Below are 16,548 nucleotides of genomic sequence, written 5' to 3'. Positions count from 1 at the left end.
CTCGAGCATCTGCAGCAGGTGCTCGGGTGCATTCACCAGGCGGGCTTGATCATTAAGCCAGGAAAGTGCCAGATGGGCATGAACGAGGTCCACTACCTGGGGCACCGGGTAGGTGGGGGTACTCTGAAGCCAGAGCCTGGGAAAGTGGACGCTATCGTGTCCTGGCCCTCCCCCAGGACCAAGAAGCAGGTGGAGTCCTTCTTGGGCACCGCAGGGTACTATAGACGCTTTGTACAAGACTATAGTAGCCTTGCGAAGCCCTTGACAGACCTCACCAGGAGGAGCCTACCCCATTCAGTCAAATGGACAGATAAATGCGAGGTGGCCTTTCGGGCTTTGAAGACTGCCTTGAGCAGATCTCCAGTGCTAAAGGCGGTCGACGGCACACGGCCCCTCTTCGTACAGACCGACGCCAGTGAGTTTGGCCTCGGTGCTATTCTCAGCCAGGTCGACTTGGGGAACCAAGAACACCCCGTGTTGTACCTAAGTCGGAAACTGCTGCCGAGGGAAGTGGCCTATTCCACCATAGAGAAGGAGTGCCTGGCCATTGTATGGGCCCTCAACCGTTTACAGCCTTACTTGTACGGGCGCCCCTTCACTGTCGTGACTGACCACAACCCCCTGAGTTGGCTGCACACCATGTCCGGTGCCAACGGAAGGTTGTTATGCTGGAGCCTCACCCTCCAGCAGTACGACTTTACCGTTCAACACCGCAAAGGCAGCGAGCATGGCAATGCCGATGGGTTTTCCCGGCGAGGGGAGCCTCCAGAGATACGCTTGGAGGAGTACCAGAAGGTCCTACCTCCATAGCGCAGTCTAAAAGGGGGAGGTGTCAGGCAAAATGTATTTTTGTCCGAGTTTTAAAAATGAGAGATGTCCTAAATTTCCACCCCCTGTCCATTTGTAAGACATAGGACTCACTGTAGCTTCCCCCAACCCAGGAATTTTTATGACGCCATAAAACCTCAGCCCAGAGCAAGTATACTGGTATAACCTGAATTTTTCCCTCCAATTATATTGTTTAGCTTTACAAACGTTTAATGTCGATTTTAATAATGCACATGACTGTCACAAACACAGGGACCACATTTTTGGAATGCTCACCTTTTTCCCATTATAATAGTATATCTTGCATAACTGAGAAACGACCGGGAACTGGGGAAATGGATTCTGAGCTTCTGAGCATCATAGAGATTTCATATTTGATATCCATCTTCATGAATAGTGGTGACGGCAAACATGATGTCTCCTTCTTGGATGTGAGACCCGACCACACCCAGATATGAAATCTGAAGGAGTTTTAGGTCTTCTGCAGCTGGGTGGGTTCACAAAACCGAGCCCCTGTGTGAGGTAAACACCATGGGTGTCTCCTAAGGTTTTGGCCCTTTGCTAAATACCAGAACGGCCTTTTTCCAAGTCATTCTTCTCAGGGACGTCAGACGCATGCCCTACACACTGCGTGGAAGAATCACATCTAATTTCTGGGGAGCCGTCCCCCCCCCCTACACACACACACAGAATCTGAGACCATCACCTTGTGAAGCAGGTTTTGCTATTACTTATCCCTTTTATTTTAATAACTGTTTATGCATATATGTAAATTGTCTCTTTTATAATATCTTGTATATATTTTGTAAACACTGCCCCCCTTTTGGGAGTAAATCATTATTATTTACCAGCTTTGTTCTTCTTGTCCTATGTCGAGCAAACACGTTCCTCACCCGCTAATTCACGTTACCTACCAGGTACCCGATCCACCTGTTAAGCGATCGGTGGTGGCAGTATACCAGTATTTATGTGATATTGTGATTTGAGGGTGGCTGATCGGAGGTATATATACGTTCCTGGAAGGAACTGGTGGTATATATACGTCCTGTCACATCACGTGCCACAATAGTCGACATAAATTAGAGCAGCTGTGCCCATGCTCATCCTCGGTCGATACCGTGTTGGACCAGCAGGATAAGGGGGCGCCAGAGAGCTGCAAGGTCTGACCCAAAAGTGGGTGTTGTTTCATGACAGGACTCATCAGACCAAAGCACAGATTTCCACTAGTCTAATGTCCATTCCTTTTGTTCTTTAGCCCAAGCTAGTCTCTTCTGCTTGTTGCCTGTCCTTAGCAGTGGTTTCCTAGCAGCTATTTTACCATGAAGGCCTGCTGCACAAAGTCTCCTCTTAACAGTTGTTGAAGAGATGTGTCTGCTGCTAGAACTCTATGTGGCATTGACCTGGTCTCTAATCTGCGCTGCTGTTAACCTGTGATTTCTGAGGCTGGTGACTTGGATAAACTTATCCTCAGAAGCAGAGGTGACTCTTGTTCTTCCTTTCCTGGGTTGGTCCTCATGAGAGCCAGTTTCTTTGTAGCGCTTGATGGTTTTTGCAACTGCACTTGGGGACACTTTCAAAGTTTTCCCAATTTTTCGGACTGACTGACCTTCATTTCTTAAAGTAATGATGGGCACTCGTTTTTCTTTACTTAGCTGCTTTTTTCTTGCCATAATACAAATTCTAACAGTCTATTCAGTAGGACTATCAGCTGTGTATCCACCAGACTTCTGCACAACACAACTGATGGTCCCAACCCAATTTATAAGGCAAGAAATCCCACTTATTAAACCTGACAGGGCACACCTGTGATGTAAAAAAAACATTTCGAGTGACTTCCTCTTGAAGCTCATCAAGAGAATGCCAAGAGTGTGCAAAGCAGTCATCAAAGCAAAAGGTGGCTAGTTTTGAAGAACCTAGAATATAAGACATATTTTCAGTTGTTTCACTCTTTTTTGTTAAGTATATAATTCCACATGTGTTAATTCATAGTTTTGATGCCTTCAGTGTGAATGTACAATTTTCAAAGTCATGAAAATACAGAAGAATCTTTAAATGAGAAGGTGTGTCCAAACTTTTGGTCTGTACTGTACATATACATGCTAGTTCATATGGGTGTGTGTGTATATATATATATATATATATATATATATATATATATATATATATATATATATATATATACACACACCCATATGAACTAGCAGATACTATGTAACTACACAATTTTACTGTATAAGATTATAAATAACTGATACATTGTATAACACTTTGCTACAATATATAATTACAGTTTTTTCTTAGCCACTCCCTAAACCAAATCTTTCGTCTGTCAAAAATCTCCAGAAATGCCCTATTTAGAAAAAACATTTTTCTATCCTTCAGAAGCTCAGATAACTGACTGTTTTTCAGTCCACTTTCCATGTCACTCTCAGCTGGTCGTCTCACCTGCCTCTGCCCTCAATTTCGGCCATTTTCCTTTTTAGAGAGTCACAGTTCTGACTGAGTGTTAACTCTTTCTGTGAAGAAATTGACTTTTGAATCATCTGATATGGCTTATAACATATATGAAATCTTCTGCGTATTTCATAGATTTAATTTCGAGGATGACTCATTCTAGGTTTGATATTGGCTTTTGGTAAGATTTCTTTTCTGGTTTTATAAATTTAGCTCGATTTATTTTCTTTTCACAATTCTCATGTTTTCTAATAAAATCCAGCAACTGCGCACATTTAAATAGAGAAATTTTTGTGACGCAATAACTCGAGATACTGGATTTAAGAATTTGAATTTTTGTACAAAAGTGGTTATCATTTGTTGTATTTTTCCATTTTTGATGAGAACTTTGTACAACCGTTCAAATATGGACATGAATGTATATGTACATTCTTTCCTACCAATCCTTAATTTTTGTAGATCATCTATGTTGAGGAAATCCTTTGTGGCACAATAAATTAAATATTTTAATCTGTCCGAATCATTTTTCCATTCATTAGGAGAATCATTTTCACAGGGCATTAAAATTAGACGTCTGGAAAATGTCACAGGAATCCACATTTTAAATAATTGACTCCTCTCCTATCAGAAAAGCTCTCAAATATCTCTGAATATCTACAGACATGGATTTTGACATCATATTTTGGCATGATTTTGTATAATTTTAGCAAATTTTTCCTCACTTTAATTTGAAGTTGGGTCTCTTTAGCTTCTGAATTTTCTGCTATTTTTAATGGCCCTTGTACGTCCGTTCCTCCTACGTCACTCATGTCTCCTCCCAAATCACCTAATATGTCAGTTTCTCGTATGTCACTCATGTCTCCTCTCTTTTCAGGTTTTTGTATGTCCATCTCTTCGTCAGACCCAAAGTCACCTTCAGTTACAGACACGTGTCTTACTTCTTGCTCAATTTCCATATTACAGTCAGAATCAGTATCACTCTTTGACACTATTTCTACACTATTGTCCTGCTTAGACCTCTCAAGCACCAGACGATGAAATAAATCTACAAAATGTAGAATATTTCTAATTTTTTCATTGTATGAAAAGATACCAACTTAGAATTTAACTGTAAATTCTGCAATTCACATTCTCTATATAAACTAAGCCACAAAACATCTAAGTCATTTTGTTCATTAACTCTGAAGTTAATCTTACTTTGTTTAACAAAAGAAGAAATTATATCCATATTTTGCTTACCTTCAGATTTCTTAGCTTCTGATGATCAGCACGTACTATCCTCAGTTCGTCTGATCATGATCCTTGTAGTATCTCTGGTGCCTGTCAGTCCATCTATAGAATAGATCAGTCCTCAGTCTGTAGGTTCTTTCTGATTCTTGTGATAAAGTTAGTGGATTTCCTGACACGTGAACAACAGCTGTTCAGCTCGTCTCTTCTCTCCTCTCCTCTCCCCCCTTTGTTCAAGAAGGAAATTCACTTAAATACACAAAAAATCAGGACTGGCTAGGCTCGCCAATGTTAATACTTCTTTCTGTATTATATTTCTCTATCGAGGACTTCTCAAAGTATCAATATCAAGATTTTCTTATAAAAAATGTATCGATTTATTCTTGGATTGTCCATTAAAAAGAATTATTGCAAAAGGTACATACAATAATTAGATAGTAATAGAGTGTTTGTCCATTTGTCCATAATTAGCTTAATAGTTGAAATTCGCCTATCTTTTCCTGGGATCCAGCACGTGTGTCTGGGTAAAGAACGTGTTTCCTTGGGCCTACATCAGCTGCTGGTTTATACACAGACCCTCTCGTCCTGTGTCCTGTGGAATGGAAAGAGACCCCCCCTGTCTCTAACATGGGCTTTTATAGGCCCTGTTATTTTGTACATGGTAGTGAACTAAAAATACACACACAAATAGCGCATGTCATCTAGACACTCTTAGCACGAGGCTGATGCAATCTTACAGAATTCAGAATTAAGAATAAAATAAATATCCATAACAGTCAGAGACCCTGATTCCAATGATGTGTATCTTATTGGGCTGCTTGCTGTAGTTTTGATAATATCACGGGGATTATCACTAGAGGACTAGTAAACCTGCTGCCAGGTAGTCCAGCGTATTCATGATATTCATATTCTGTATAACCCTGCCCCACCTCTGATTGGCAGCACACCATGAAGTCCCCGCTTATACAAATGAAGTACCAGGACTGATGCTCGGATATAGCGGGGCCGGTTTCCCCAACAGCAGAACACATCAAAAAGAGAAAAAATCCAGCACCAAATAAAGGAAAAATTGCTTAAAAATAAAAATCCAGGCCTATTTCATGAGTTTAATTTTTAAAAAATTCTATGGAAGCAGGGTTGAAAATTAATGTCTGACTTTCAGTTGTTCATTTTCATAGATTTTTAATTTATTACTTTTCTCAGATTTAAGTTATTTCTGTGATTATTGTGTTTTTTTCTTTCATTAAACGAGGGGTACCAACAATTTTGACCACGTGTGTATACTTTTCATTATACACACTCATAGCTGTACTAGCTCAAAAGGGGGCTTCTACTCAATACTGAGTAAAGGGTCTGAATACTTATGACCATGTGAGATTTCAGTTTTTCTTTTTTATTAAATTTGCAAAAATTTCTACATTTCTCTTTTTTTCAGTCAAGATGGGGTGCAGAGTGTACTTTAATGAGCAAAAAATTAACTTTTTAGAAGTTACCAAATGGCTACAATGAAACAAAGAGTGACAAATTTAAAGGGGTCTAAATGCTTCCCGTACCCACTGTATATGCCCGTGTTACCAGTCACATGACTATTCATTTCATTATACACCCTTTATCCAGGTGTGTACATCACAGGGCTTCTCAGTGAGATCCTTTGATCGGTTTTCTTTGTACATGACCATACTTCTCCTCCCCTTTGCTATGCTCTCTGCTAAAGTAAATGTAGCAGACATGACAGGGATTGTGTGAGATGGACGCCCCCAGCAGCTTTGACCTACAGGTTCACTTATGATTCTCTACCGGACAATTTACTAGAAAAGAGCGGTGACCGATATGAGACATGAAGATGTCTTCAACACAGAACAAGATAACTGTAACATCGTGACCTAGTGGTCCCTGCTCTGAAATTGTGATCCATTTTGCAATTAATTTTGCAATTATTTTAGTCAGTTAAGTGATTTTTTTTTATAAATCTCTTCTTCATAATGTCATAAAACATCAATATAATTATGGAGGTTATATTGCTAAAAGATAATCTAATTAGTTTTATTTTTGTAGATGACTGTACCAGGAACCCAGAGGAACATTCGGTATCTTCACATTTTAATGCAGATGATTGTAATATCATTCAATATGCCTATGAGGAGAATACCAATATTGAAGATATACCCTCCACCCCTCATATCCAAAATGTATCATCTGATCCTTTTACACAGATCCTATCTCCTGATTCATCACAGACTGTAATGCAAAATAGAAAAGACCGACTGGGTGACGGACGTCAAAAAGTTCCCATAGGGGAAAAGCCATTTTCATGTTTAGAATGTGGAAAATGTTTTACCAAGAAAAAATATCTCGTTAGACATCAGAGAATTCACATAGTAGAGAAGCCATTTTCATGTTCACAATGTGGGAAATGTTTTACCACGAAACAATATCTTGTTACACATCAGAGAATTCACACAGGGGACAAGCCATTTTCATGTTCAGAATGTGGGAAATGTTTTAACCAAAAAATAACTCTTATTGGACATCAAAGAATTCACACAGGGAACAAGCCGTATTCATGTTCCCAATGTGGAAAATGTTTTGCCAGAAAACAACATCTTGTTACACATCAGAGAATTCACACAGGGGAGAAGCCATTTTCCTGTTCAGAATGTGGAAAATGTTTTGCCAGCAAACGTCAGCTTGTTAAACATCAGATAATTCACACAGGGAAGAAGCCATTTTCATGTTTAGAATGTGGAAAATGTTTTTTTGTGAAACATGTTCTTCTTAATCATCAGAGAATTCACACAGGAGAGAAGCCATTTTCATGTTCAGAATGTGGAGAATGTTTTACCAGGAAACCAGATCTTGTTACACATCAGAGAATTCACACAGGGGAGAAGCCATACTCATGCCCAAAATGTGGAAAATGCTTTACCCGGAAACATAATATTAAAAAACATCAGAGAATTCACACAGGGGAGAAGCCATTTTCATGTTTAGAATGTGGGAAATGTTTTGCCGTGAAACAATATCTTCTTACTCATCAGAGAATTCACACTGGGGAGAAGCCATTTTCATGTGAGGAATGTGGAAAATGCTTTAACCAGAAATCAAATCTGGTAAAACATGAGAGAATTCACAGATAAGGAAAGCTGTATTCATGTTCAGAATGTGGGAAATGTTTTGAACAGAAATCTCACTTGGTTAGACATCAAAGAATTCACACAGGGGAGAAACAATTTTTATGTTCACAATGTGGGAAATGTTTCAACCAGAAAAATAATCTCATTGGACATCAAAGGATTCACACGGGGTAAAAGCCATTTTCATGCCCTAAATGTGGAAAATGTTTTTAGTAAAAATCAGCTCTTATTAGACACGAAAGCGTTTACAGAAAGGGAAGCCAGCTTCATGTTTAGAATGTGGAAAATGTTTCACTATTAGATCAGATCTTGTTAAACATCAATCAATTTACAAGGGAAAAACACTTTCAAGTTTAGAATGTGGAAAACATTATAGCTCTAAATCAAGTAGGATTGAACATCAAAGGACTCCCACAGGGTTAAAGTAATGTTTATGTTTTACTCTAGAGAGATACAGAGTATATAGACAAGACAGCAGGGTGTGGGGCTGAGTCACTACTCATGGACAAGCCGTGAGACATGTTTGTCCAAAGGTTCAATGTCCAATACATAGAGAGCTCATCATAAACAGAGGGGTAAGACAAAGGTGTAGTCTGGTCACAGTTCAAGGTCAGAATTCGAGGAAGGTAGCTCATCAAGATAAAGGGACTATGCAAATGGATGGTCAAAGACAAGGTCCAAGGTTGGGCAGCAAAAGATCAGAAACCGCACTGGAAAACAAGGCACACACACCACCAAGCTAAAGCTATGACTAGCAATAATCAGACACTAACAGCAATCTAAATATGCAGGTAGTTGCACAAAATGGGAGACACCTACTGCGACCCTGCCCTGATTAAGCGGCTGGACTGTCACAATACTGACAGCTCAACATGCCAAAGCCTCAGAATGGACGGATGAGCTGTCATTCACAATACTTACAGCTCCGCACGACCCTGATTTAACAGGGCAGCTGAGCTTTCACCCACTGCATCCAGGACAGTGAATGGTGGAATCATGACACATGGGATCCCAGGTGATTCTTTCTATGAGGCAAGGAAATGTTTTGCCTCACAAGCAGAATCTACAAACCCATTCTGTCCTCTCTGTATACTCTTATTTACTCCTCTGCCAAGAGCTGTGGTATGATCAGACCATGTTCCTACACGTTTAGACACAGTCATTATACAGTAAATAGCAGGGGTACATTTATGAGATTATGTTATGGGTCCAGGTGGTGGAATCTCTGTGCTTCGGTGCAAGGAGGGACCAGAGGGGCGTGAGTAAGTGCCTACATGGCCCGACCAAGGTCACACGGCGGCTCAGTCGACTCCGAGAACCAGGGAAGAACAGAGCAGGTGACTCCTACTGGTCAGATGACAGGAACTGACCGGGACAGCGGATGACCATGGAAGGAAGGCAGACAGGTGGTTCGGGTTGATGAGCAGGCTGGTATGGCAGATAGCCAGACGGGTGCTCCGGGTTGGCAGGCCGGAGGGCTCGACAGGTAACAGGCTGGTGCTCCAGGTAAGCAGGCTGGTGGGCACGGCTGTAGACAGACTGGAGCACAGATCTGTTAGGTTGGCGGGCTGGACTGACAGAAAGACTGGCGGGCAGCGGGATCTGAGGGCTGGAGCAAGTGTTAGCACAAGGTACAACAACCTTGCACAGGCACCCCCATATTGGAGGAGGTGCTTTAAATAGGGGTGTTATGAACTGCTACAAACACTAAGGAAAGATAGGAAAACTGTCCCTACAATAGGACTAAGCTGATTCCCTACGATGCACCGGGGGACCTGTTCCTTGTGAACAGACCCGCCTAAGTCCTCGGCTAGTCTGAACACAGACCTATAGATATAAGGGAGGGGTCCCTACAAGAACTAAGGACTGGGATATAGTTGGACACCTCCTAGCAGAAATTGTAGCAGAGCAAAGACAAACAAACAAAAGTACAAGTGGTCAAAGACCAAGTAAACTACAGAGTAAGGTACAAAGCACCTGGCTAGCTTAAGAGTAAATGTAACACTGAAGTCCAGCAAGGCCAGGAGGGCGGAGCTGGATTATATAGGCAAAAAGTAATGTGACCAGCAAAATAGAAAAAACTGACAGGAGGGTTCTAACAAGGGGAAGTCCTGCGGCCATTGGCCGGGAACTATTTAGGACGGCGCGCGCAGTCCCTTTAAGAGGGAGGGAGTGTGTGCGCCCTAAGCACAGTGCCCGGGAAGCTGCACACAGTGCGTGCCACAGTAGCATCAAGACGGGAGCCAGAAGACGCCAGTCCACGACCGCGGCGGTGAGGGGAACGGCGTCTCTGCTCGGCATTACCCCCCATTTACGCCCCCTCTTCTTTAGGCCCGTGAGAAATTTTTTAAGAAGATGAGGGGCATGAATGTTCTCCCTGGGTTCCCAAGACCTCTCCTCCAGGCCAAACCCCTTCCAATCCACAAGAAAGAAAGTCTTTACTCTTACCCTCTTGGTGGCCTAAATGTTTTGTACCTCAAAGACGTCCTCAGCGGAGACTGGAGCTGGAGAGGTACCTGGATCGTCAGAGAAGGAATAAAGAACAACAGGTTTGAGGACGGATACATGAAAGGAGTTGGGAATTTGTAAGGTGACCGGGAGTTTTAGCTTGTAGGCCACGGGATTGATTTGGTTCAGACCCTCGAACGGACCGATGAACCGCAGACCCAACTTATAGGAAGGTATCTTGAGACTGATATATTTGGAGGAAAGCCAGACCTTGTCTCCCGGATGGAACTGAGGCGGATCCAGACGTCTCTTATCAGCATGCCTCTTCATCTGCTCGGAGGATTGAAGAAGTGCGGATCTAGTGTCTTCCCAAATAGCCAAAAATTTGCTGACAAGAGACTCCGGGGCAGGATTGTCCACTGAAGAAGAGACGGGAAACGGAATCCGGGGGTGTTGACTGTAGACCACAAAGAACGGGGATTTAGAAGAAGGCTCGCTCTCATGGTTCTAGGAGAACTCGGCCCAGGACAGGAGCTTAACTCAATCGTTATGATGAGTATTGACAAAGTGCCAAAGAAAGCTGGTAAAGACCTGGTTGATACGTTCCACTTGACCATTGGATTGAGGGTGGTAAGCAGAGGAGAAATCCAAGGAGACATCCAGCAGCTTGCACGTAGCTCTCCAGAAGTGAACTGAACCCAGCAATCAGACACAATGTGGAGGGGTAGGCTGTGAAGACGGAAGATGTGATGGATGAAGTCCTTAGCCAGCACAGATGCAGACGGAAGACCAGGCAGAGGGATGAAGTGGGCCATTTTAGAAAAACGGTCAGCGACCACCCAAATGTATGTACAACCGGCCGAAACAGGGTGATCCGTAATGAAGTCCATTGCAATGTGTTGCCACGGAGCGGAAGGCACGGGAAGAGGAAGGAGACGGCCGGATGGAAGGGAACCTTGTTATGGGCACAGGAGGAACAAGCCGCGACGAAGTCCGCAACATCCTTGCGCAGGGAAGACCACCAGTAATGTCGGGCGATGAGCAGAAGGGTCTTCCTCTGACCAGCATGACCGGCTAGTTTGGATGAATGGCCCCAGAATAGAACCTTCTTTCGATCCGGAAGCGCTAAAAAGGTCTTACCTGGTGGAAGATGAGACAGGTCAAACGGAGCCAGAGTCATTACTTTGGAGGGGTCGATGATATGTAGAGGCTCCTCCTCTTGGTCGGTGGACTGGAACTAGCGGGATAAAGCATCAGCCTTAATGTTCTTGTCCACCGGGCGGTAATGTAGAGTGAAGCAGAATCGGGCAAAGATTAGAGACCACATGGCCTGACGTGGATTTAGTCTTTGGGCGTTCTGTAGATAGGCAAGGTTTTTGTGGTCAGTGTAGATGACCACCGGGTGCAGAGCCCCCTCCAGCAGGTAGCGCCACTCCTCCAGTGCTAATTTGATGTCTTGCAGCTCACGATCACCTATGGAGTAGTTGCGCTCAGACGAAGAGAAAAGCTTGGAGAAGAAGCCGCAGGTTACCATTCTCCCGGACGGGGATTTCTGGGTGAGCACCGCTCCGGAGGAGGATGCATCAACCTCCAGGAAGAACTGCTTGTTGCAATCCGGACGGTGCAGTACAGGAGTGGAGGAAAAAGCTTGTTTTAGGGAGACTAAGGCATCCTCCGCTTCGGAAGTCCATTCCCTGGGATTTGCTCCCTTATGGGTGAGCGCGGAGATGGAAGCGGTCTGGGAGGAGAAATTAGGGATGAAGAGGCGGTAATAATTTGCGAAGTCCAGGAATTGCTGAATCGCCTTCAACCCCTCCGATCGGGGCCACTTTAAGACGGCAGAGACCTTCTCGGGATCCATCCACAGACCAGTCTCAGAGATAATATAGCCCAGGAATGGACGAGAGGTCTGCTCGAAGAGGCATTTCTCGAATTTTGCGTATAGGCGATTCTTCCAGAGCCTTAGCAGAACCTGATGAACATCCCTCCGGTGTGAGGGCAGATCCGGAGAGAAGACCAAGATATCGTCTAGGTACACCACCACGCAAGAATACAGGAGATCAAGGAAGATGTCGTTAACCAGCTCCTGGAAGATGGCTGGGGCATTACAGAGACCAAAGGGCATCACGCGATATTCATAGTGACCGTCCCTGGTGTTGAATGCCATCTTCCACGCGGATCCGGACTAAATTGTACGCCCCACGAAGATAGAGCTTGGTGAAGATCTTTGCGCCTTTAAGGCGGTCGAACAGCTCTGAGTTGAGAGGCAAGGGGTACATATTTTTTATGGTAATCTGGTTAAGGCCCCTGTAATCGATACATGGATGTAGAGAGCAGTCTTCCTGACCAAGAAGAATCCTGCTCCAGCCGAGGAGGTGGATTTTTGGATGAATCCCCTAGCAAGATTCTCTTCTATGTACTCAGACATAGCCCGGGTCTCAGCCAACGACAAGGGGTAGATACTCCCGCGGGGAGGAGAAGCACCAGGTACCAGGTCGATAGGGCAATCATACGGCCTATGAGGCGGTAGTGTCTCTGCTTCCTTTTTGTCGAAGACGTCCGCATAGGACCAGTAGGGTGCCGGCTGACCAGGTAGATTAGCCGGAATATACAGGGGTCGAGCTGGACGAACCGGAACCAGACAGGACTCATGGCATTCCTGACCCCAATGGAGCACTTCACCAGATCTCTACTTCAGGATGGGTTCATGTCTCTGTAACCAGGGTAGACCAAGCAGGAGGGAGTGAGAGAGACCGGACAGCACATGAAAGGAGATCTCCGAGTGCAGCATTCCCACCTGAAGGGTTACAGGCTTTGAGACGAGCAGGATTGTCTCTGGAAGAAGACTGCCATCCATGGAAGGGACCGCCAATGGTTCAGCCAGACGTATGGTAGGAATCTGATACCTCTCCACAACAGCCTGTGAAATGAGATTCCCAGCGGCTCCGGAATCCGATGGGTAATCTCGAAGAAGCAGGTCTCACCACTGGAAATAGAAACAGACAGAGTCAAGGACGGAGAGGATTTACTCTTGCCTAGGACGACCTCTCCTATCGGTCCTAGACACTGGAGTTTCCCGACTTCACCGGGCAGGAACGGATTAGATGCTCTTTACTGCCACAGTAGCAGCAACTCCCCTCGGCTCGGCACGTCTCCAGGCAAGACTTGACCATCTTGGTTTTGTCAATTTGCATAGGCTCTGTGGAACGTGCCCCAGGAATTGCTGGTTGTGAGGCTGAACTTTGGAATACGGGAGCGAGACGCGGAAATTTTCTCTCCCAGGTAGTCTCCTTAGTGGTTCCAAAAAAGGGATGTCAATCCGGGTAGCTAATGACACCAGGTCGTCCAGGGTGGAAGGAATGTCACGACCGGCTAGCTTATCCTTGATCCGTCCGGAAGGACCCTCCCAGAAGGTGGAGATCAGGGCCTCTTTGTTCCAGGCAAGCTCAGATGTGAGGCTACGGAAATGTATGGCATACTGGCCCACGTTGAGATTCTCTTGGCGGAGGCGGAGAAGTGAGGAGGCAGTAGAAGATTTTCGTCCGGGCTCATCGAAGACCTTCCGGAAGGCAGCAAGGAAAGCCAGAAGATCGGACACCAGGGGATCCCCTCTTTCCCACAGAGGGTTTAGCCATGCAAATGCCTCCCCAGTGAAGTGAGACATGATGAACGCCACCTTGGCCCGGTCGGAGGGGAACTGATGTGCCAGTTCAAAGTGCAGCGTACACTGGTTTAAGAAGCCCCGACAGAAGATGGGGTCACCACAAAAACGTGGAGACGCAGAGAGCCGGGGTCCAAAGCCGGGTGCCACAGCGCCAGTGGGTTGAGGTGCCGCCGGAGCAGGTGCCGCTCGGCTAGAGACGGACGCAGATGGAGTGGACATCGTTTACAGGCGGGAGTTGACAGTCCGCAGGTAGGACAGGATAGTCTCCTCTTGGGATCTCTGACGTGAGACCTCCTGGTACAAGTCAGAGAGCGAAGGAGCCTGGGGGCCACTGGGTTCCATGGCCTGTGCAAACTGTTACGAGTCTGGGTGGTGGAACCTCTGTGCTTCGGTGCAAGGAGGGACCAGAGGGTCACATGGCTTCTCAGTCGACTCCGTGAATCAGTGAGGAACCGAGCCGGTGGACCAGGTGCCACTCTGGGACTGGCCTTATGTGAGAGCAGGTGGCTCCTACGGGTCAGATGACAGGTACAGCGGATGAGCATGGCAGGAAGGCAGACAGGTGGTCCGGGTTGATGAGCAGGCTGGTACGGCAGATAGCCAGACGGGTGCTCTGGGTAGGCAGGCCAGAGGGCTCGACAGGTAACAGGCAGGTGCTCCGGGTAGGCTGGCAACAGGCAAGTGTTCCAGGTAGGCAGGCTGGCGGGCACGACAGGTAACAGGCAGGTGCTCCAGGTAAGCAGGCTAGCGGGCATGACAGGTAAGAGGCAGGTGCTCCAGGTAAGCAGGCTGGCGGGCACGGCTGTAGACAGACTGGAGGACAGAACTATTAGACCGGTTGGAGGGCTGGACTGACAGAAAGACTGGCGGGCAGGACTGACAGGCAACGGGACCTGAGGGCTGGAGCAAGTGTTAGCTCATGGTTCAACAACCTTGGACAGGCACCTCCATATTGGAGAAGGTGCTTTCAATAGGGGAAGTCCTCCGGCCATTGGGTGGGGACTTTTTAGGACGGAACACGCGGCCACTTTAAGAGGGAGGAAGCGCGCGAGCGCCCTAAGCACAGTCCCGTGAAGCTGCGTGCAGTGCGCTCCACAGTAGCGGCAGGACGGGAGCCGGAAGATGCCGAACCAGGACCACAGCGGTGAGGGGAACGGTGTCTCTGCCCGGCAGAAGGCAGAGACGAGACACAATGCTACAGATTATCTCGGCACAGGAACATTTTTTTTAACACATCCAACTGTGGAACTTATTTTTATTCCAAGATCTATTGATTAATATATCCTTTGGTTCGTGGGACAACCTTTTATGATTTATCATTGATAATTTTACGCTCATTGATTATGCAATGGAGATGGAGGTTGTTTCCATAACAACACCTGTAAATGACGAAAGAATAAGCAATTATTTGTACACAATAATCGTTACATGTAAATTTTTAACCGACTTAAACGATAGTTCACTTCTGATTATCGTATAGTAAATCACAATTACAATTATCTACTCGTCTCATTGGGCTTTAAGGCACAGAAAGGGTGATGCATCAAAGAACTCAGAGGAGGAGCCGTATACATGCCCAGAATGTTTTATAAATCACAGTTTGTTAAATATCTGAGAATTCACACTGGGGAGAAGCCATATTCATGTTCAGAATGAAGGAAGTTATAACAATTAACCACTTCTCATCACTGCACTGTCCTTTCACGTCCTTATAGACTTGCCACTTTCCATTAGGATGTGAAAGGGCAGTGATTACTCACTCAGGAATCCTGATCCTTGGGTGATTACTGCTTTGCAGCTTTTAATTCCTCCTCCTAGCAGAGATGTAACAGGAATTTGAGTGCTGCCAGTGTTTGCTTAATTAACATTTTACTTGATGCAATTAAAGTGATCACAGCAAGAATAGAGTGAGACAGAAGGAGATCGATTCCTCTTATCTTTCCATTGGCTTTCCGCAGAGCTAAGAAAGCCAATGATTGCTAGGACTACTGGAGACCTAAGGATGACCTCCGGGTCTGCCATAGATCAAAGCCTAATATACTATGCTGAGGCACGGTTTGTTAGGCAGCCTGTATAGTCTCGTGCACACAACCGATTTTCATCTCCATGGTTTTCACGAATAGCACTTGGTCCCATGATATTCTATGTCCGATTTTCTCCTCGGACCGAGTGGGCCATGGAAAAAATCAGACATGTCCGATTTAGAACCGAGTGTCTATGGGTCAGTGAATGAAAATTGGACCGCTCTCAGACGACATCCTAATGCAGTCCGAATTTCACGGACTAACAAAATGGAGAAAGTTGAGAAACTTTTTTCTCCCCATGTCTGACAAAAACTGATTGATGAGAATAATCGGACTGCTTTTCTCAGACTTGGAGAAAACTGTCGTGTGAACCTACCCCAACACTGAGAGGATGGGTAATGCTCTATACTGCATTTGTACTACAGAATATTATTAATGGGAACAGATCTTGTCAAGTCCCCTTGTGGGACCAATAAATATTGTAAAAAAAAGTTTTTAAATTTTAAAAAAAGTCATGTATTCTAATAAAAACATTGAAAAATCGAAATTAATTTGTTATTGTCATTCTCGTATCAACCACCAAAAAGTAGCACATTAATCAGAGGTGTATCTAGGTTTTCCGGGGCAAGAATTCAATTTGTCCACCCCCTTGCTCAAGCGGTTTGAGTTGTCATGTAACCACTTATGTGATTTGCATACTTAGTCACGGAACGATGAACTGGTTTTCGTGACTCAATGTTCAGTGAAATACTACAGCCCCTGCTTCACT

The 16,548-nt window shown here is 44.9% G+C and overlaps 1 protein-coding gene across 1 annotated transcript in view; it reads left to right on the top strand.

Annotated features, from left to right (window-relative positions):
• Positions 1–16,261, top strand: part of LOC141272081 (uncharacterized) — a 98,981-nt gene extending 82,720 nt beyond the window's left edge. Inside the window, exon 6 of the mRNA XM_073682391.1 lies at positions 6,565–16,261. Coding sequence (XP_073538492.1) covers positions 6,565–7,646 — 1,082 coding nt within the window. The 3' untranslated portion in view covers positions 7,647–16,261. The remainder of the gene's footprint in view (positions 1–6,564) is intronic.
• The last annotated feature ends 287 nt before the right edge of the window (positions 16,262–16,548 follow it).

Source organism: Phyllobates terribilis, unplaced genomic scaffold, assembly GCF_046119375.1.
Source record: "Phyllobates terribilis strain yellow unplaced genomic scaffold, ASM4611937v1 Scaffold_1__5_contigs__length_1240528914, whole genome shotgun sequence".
Classification (NCBI taxonomy): Eukaryota; Metazoa; Chordata; class Amphibia; order Anura; family Dendrobatidae; genus Phyllobates; species Phyllobates terribilis.
The sequence above is the reverse complement of the archived record's forward strand: the minus strand, read 5'-3'. Positions and strand labels throughout refer to the sequence as shown.